The 4,352-nt window shown below is 47.7% G+C and overlaps 1 protein-coding gene across 1 annotated transcript; it reads right to left on the bottom strand.

Moving 5' to 3' along the window:
* Window positions 1-422: 422 nt before the first annotated feature.
* On the bottom strand, window positions 423-2,738 carry LOC142587272 (uncharacterized). Its single transcript, XM_075698143.1, has 2 exons — window positions 2,562-2,738; window positions 423-2,479 (listed from the first exon to the last, which is right to left on the bottom strand). Exons 1-2 carry the CDS (start codon window positions 2,625-2,627, stop codon window positions 788-790), a joined length of 1,758 nt encoding a protein of 585 aa, XP_075554258.1. The 5' UTR covers window positions 2,628-2,738; the 3' UTR covers window positions 423-787.
* Between the last annotated feature and the right edge of the window lie 1,614 nt (window positions 2,739-4,352).

Genomic DNA, 4,352 nt, shown 5'->3' with positions numbered 1-4,352 from the left:
GTATGTACTGCCTAACGTGGATTGTATCACAGAATGCAAGTAAAAGACAGAACTTGCATCATGGTATTTCTGTTTCAGGTACGGAGTTTCAAGCGAAGCCATGGCTGTTCAGAAATATGAAACAACCCTCCGAATCTTCCGGCACAGTATTCAGACCTTCCACTGCGGCCTTATTGTGGATCCCACGTGCCCATGGCTCGGTGCATCGCCTGATCGTGTGGTGTGGGACCCAGAGGAACCGAATCCTCATGGTATTGTCGAAGTTAAGTGCCCATATTCAATGAAAGACTTGAAAATACCAAGCACTCATGGCTCGTGCCTTGTGAAAGACAGCTACGGCACGTACAGGCTAAACCGCACCCACTATTACTATTACCAGGTTCTTGGGAAGATGGCCCTTTCAGGGCTTACTTGGGCTGATTTTGTCATGTATGCTCCACAATTTCTAGTTATCGAAAGAATTCGATTCAGTGAAAGTGAATGGCAGAAATGCAAAAATAGGTTGGACAGCTTTTATTTTTCTACACTTCTGCCGTACTTGGCAAAAACATGCAGTACGAACAATGGATGTTGAATTCAAGAGATTACAAAATGAATGAGCATTTATGTATTTATTAATAAAGTTGTGATACTATTGACAATGCCTTGTATCCTTTTCTTGAAACGAGTATTGGAGCCATGTGCTCATTGCCTTGGCCATGCTAGCTTGGCAGTCACTGCGAAGGTTATGTAGTACTGAACTGACACGTTCCACATTACTGCAGCAAGATTGTTGCTGCTGCAGATCCTAAGTTGCTATTAAAGGACTTTGAAGATTGCTTAAGAATGCACACAATGCCCAAATTTCATTAATGATCGGTGCAATTGACAGTGGGATGGGCCTGTCAAAAATATGAAATGCCTTAATACATTGAAAGCGCCGCTCGACATGTATTCTGAGACTTGCAATTTCCTCTGTTTGTCTAACTTCTTCTTCAGTAAGGTGCTGTCTCCGAAGGAAAGGGGGAATGTTCAACGCAACTCCTTTTGCACTGAGCAGGTCCTGTATCTTAAAGCCCTTGTCGGCCGTTACCGAGTCGCCAGGCTCAAACTCGAGTTTTAAAAACCCGCTTTTTTCAACGAGCTCTTTGTCTGACACCGACCCTGTAAATAATTTTGACAGAAACGTGATCGTTCCATCAGGTGAAAGGACAACCAAACCCTTCATTGTATTAGTTGACTTGTAGGTTGAGTAGGTCGCCGACTGAAGGACCAGAGAGCTTGGAACTTCGCATCTCACTTCTGTCACGTCGATAATGGCTCTTGTTGATGGGTATCGCTCTTTAAAAATGGCTGGCATAGCCTTGTCAACCTTGTCTCTGCTCAGCCAAAGGTCCATCTGGCCAACCTGCAAATAAATAAAGCTGGTCCATGTGGTACATATTCTGGATACTGTAGCAATGGACACCCTGAACCTGTAGGCAAGGTCCCTTTCGAAAAGCCCAAGGCGCAACCTGACCAGAACAAGAAAAAGCTGGTCTTTAGCCGTCAGCATGTGCGGTCTCCCTGCATTACTTGATGAACTTGAATAGCTCCTAGACCATACTTTTATATTTTCCGCACACTCACCGGGGTTTATCAAACGGAAGAAGCACATGAATGATTCAAAGTTTGAAAGTCCAGTGTAGAAACTAATGTCCTCAGGGCTGTCCTTGAAGCATTCGACAGAAAATTGCCTGCTTTTATGCCGATCAAGCTTTTTGTTTTCCATATTGAGTATTTCATACTCTCTTTGAGCTTTATAAAGCACATCTTTTGCTGACTTCACCTCTTTCGTTCTAATTTCCAAGTCGCTCTGCAGTTGTTGTATACGCACTTGAAGCAGAGAAAGCTGCGTCTCGAGCTCAGGCACTCGCTCTGCATTTGCTTTCGCAGACCTCACCTCTTCGGTCCTACCTTCTAGGTCGCTTTCCAGTTGGTGTATGCGCATTTGGAGCACAGAAAGCTGCTTCTCGAGCTCCAACACTCTAACTGCACATGCACAATCACACACTTCGTGGTCTCGGACGTGGGTCGCACTGGCCGACTTTGAAACACTTGCACACTCTGTGGCGTCCATAGTTTCAACAGCTGTAGAAGAATCCCGCGACGCGGCGACATCACTACTAGGAGAAAGCGGTGGTTGTGACGCAAACCCGGAGCTGCTAGCCTGGCCGACGGCGGAAAGCAGTTTCATTTTCGCGACACACTGTTGTCGTTCCTTCGGTTTTTTTCTTGCTGGTGGCTTGGGTTTTCCAAAGGCAAACACGCTCGGCACGGCGTCAACCCGGAGATAACGCCGATCGCCGACTACATTCGGCAAGTAGCTGTCGGTGGTGAAGTGATTCGAGCACACCTTTGTGTGCTTCGTCACGACAAAAAGCTTTCCTTCATCGCGCTTAATAGCTACAATCCATTTCTTCTTCAGATGCGGATCCTTCGGAAAACAGAAGAACGACACCTGTAAGACGATAAAAGCGACGTAAGGCGCGCGCATGAGACGCAACAAACAGTAAACGAAATGCATACACACGCATACTTGCCTTCGAGCCATGGTCGTCCAGAACTCCTCGCTGGTTGCAAAGCGGCACGCAGCAATGCACAGGCATGTTACCGAATGCCGAGGGGAACCGGATTCAACGGAAATTCGTCGGACAGGCAGATGAAAACTTCGGCGCTCAGTATAGTTTTGCTTGCCGGTCCGCTTCGTCAGTGCGCGGAGACGCAGACTTCGCCCAGCTAATGGCGCCGATCTCATAGTCGCTGTCGTTCTCAATAGGTGGCGCTGAATTCCGAAACCGCCGTAATGGCGGGGAGCACGCTCCAGTGGAGAGGGATTCGATGGGGCCGAGCCAGTGCACTGAAAATCGATATCCGGATGAAGAGGGTGGCGCCGGCGTCTGCGATTCGTCTGCTTTCTCTTACTTAGCTTGCGGTGGCTCGTCGACAATCGCGGCGGCATGCAACGGAAGGTTAAGAATGCCGCTAAAACGGATCCTCAGCGAAGAAGAGTTGGCAGAGCGAGGTCGTAAACGTGCCGAAAGTGCTTGAAAATGTTACACGACCGCGCAAAAAGGTTTATTGTACGCAAATAAACCCATACTCTCCGGCAGATGCGAGTAGCCGCAGTGCCTGAGCGATCGGCGGCAGCAATCTTTTATTCCGTTAGGAACGGGGCAGACTACAGCTATTGAGAAAAAAAATTTTGTTTGGCATTTTAATGCATTTTTAACGCGCACAAGTCACTTTGACGCAGTGAGTTTTCGCGGTTTTGTGACGTCGCGTGACAGGCAGGTGAAGTAGGCCGGGGAAAACTTTTGACCAACAGCCGAGGGTTAATGGCTAAAAGGCGCCGAATTAGAAATAACTATTTTTTTTGTTCGGTCCAAAAATGCGCAATCAGTGTGTACGCGTCATGTCAGATGGGGAGCTATCGCGGTTTTCGTAACGTCGCGTGACAGACAGGCGAAGTGGGGTTGGTTCAAGAAAGTTTTTGACCAATCGCGGAGGGCTGATTGCAGAATTGGGATGAAAAGGTTCGGAATAGCTTTACGTTATAGTGCTCCATTTCTGCCTACCTAGCGAGGAAAAACGTTCCTCCGTCCGTCCGTCCGTCCGTCAAGTAAAACAATCACTTTCTGGACAAGGCCAGCAGCAGCGAGCGCCTTTACCTTCGTGTTGCCTCTCGCTTCACCGCGAACTATAAGGCCGAGAACACAGCGCACACGAAGCTATCAGCACTCGGCGCACTGTTTCCACATCGCAGATCGCTTTCAAGATAGGAGTTTGCGCCATAGGCAGCCGCCGCCAGGCACGGTTGATCACGGTTGATACTGGTTCGAGGTGGTGGATAATGCGCTAAGGAGCGATAACGGCTTATGATGGCCGGAACGTCATCAGAGCACCTGGCGCTGCCACCTGCAGTAGTTTGCTTGCCTCATCGATTCACGTTGCGCCGCTGTCAGCAGCAGTTCGTGTCGCCGCATCGCTGTCGTTTACACATGGTTTATACATATACATATGTTTATATACATACGTTATACATAAATCATGCTTCATCACATTGATAATGACACCGGGCTGCGTGAAAGTGAGCAAGTGGCACAATGCTTAAGCACACTTAGACAACTCCCAGAGGAGTTTCTGCGTGAATTCTTATTTTATTAGTCATTGCTGCCGTTATCTTTTAGCTCCCCGCTCAGAAATTCAGGTATATCTTTAGAAAGTGTGTTCGCTGTTTCATATTCACAGATAACTTTCTGTGATGAAGAATACAAAATTCGCGCATAAGCTTCTTGTATAAGTAGGCGTAAGCATTGTGCCACTTGCTCTCC

Source organism: Dermacentor variabilis, chromosome 7 (assembly GCF_050947875.1).
Source record: "Dermacentor variabilis isolate Ectoservices chromosome 7, ASM5094787v1, whole genome shotgun sequence".
NCBI classification, from domain to species: Eukaryota; Metazoa; Arthropoda; class Arachnida; order Ixodida; family Ixodidae; genus Dermacentor; species Dermacentor variabilis.
The sequence above is the reverse complement of the archived record's forward strand: the minus strand, read 5'-3'. Positions and strand labels throughout refer to the sequence as shown.

Bases quoted from the DNA above. Each gene is read 5' to 3' on its own strand.
- LOC142587272 (XM_075698143.1), bottom strand. From the start codon at position 2,627: ATGCCTGTGCATTGCTGCGTGCCGCTTTGCAACCAGCGAGGAGTTCTG. The intron at 2,480-2,561 runs GCAAGTATGCGT...ATCGTCTTACAG, and splicing joins TGGACGACCATGGCTCGAAG to GTGTCGTTCTTCTGTTTTCC.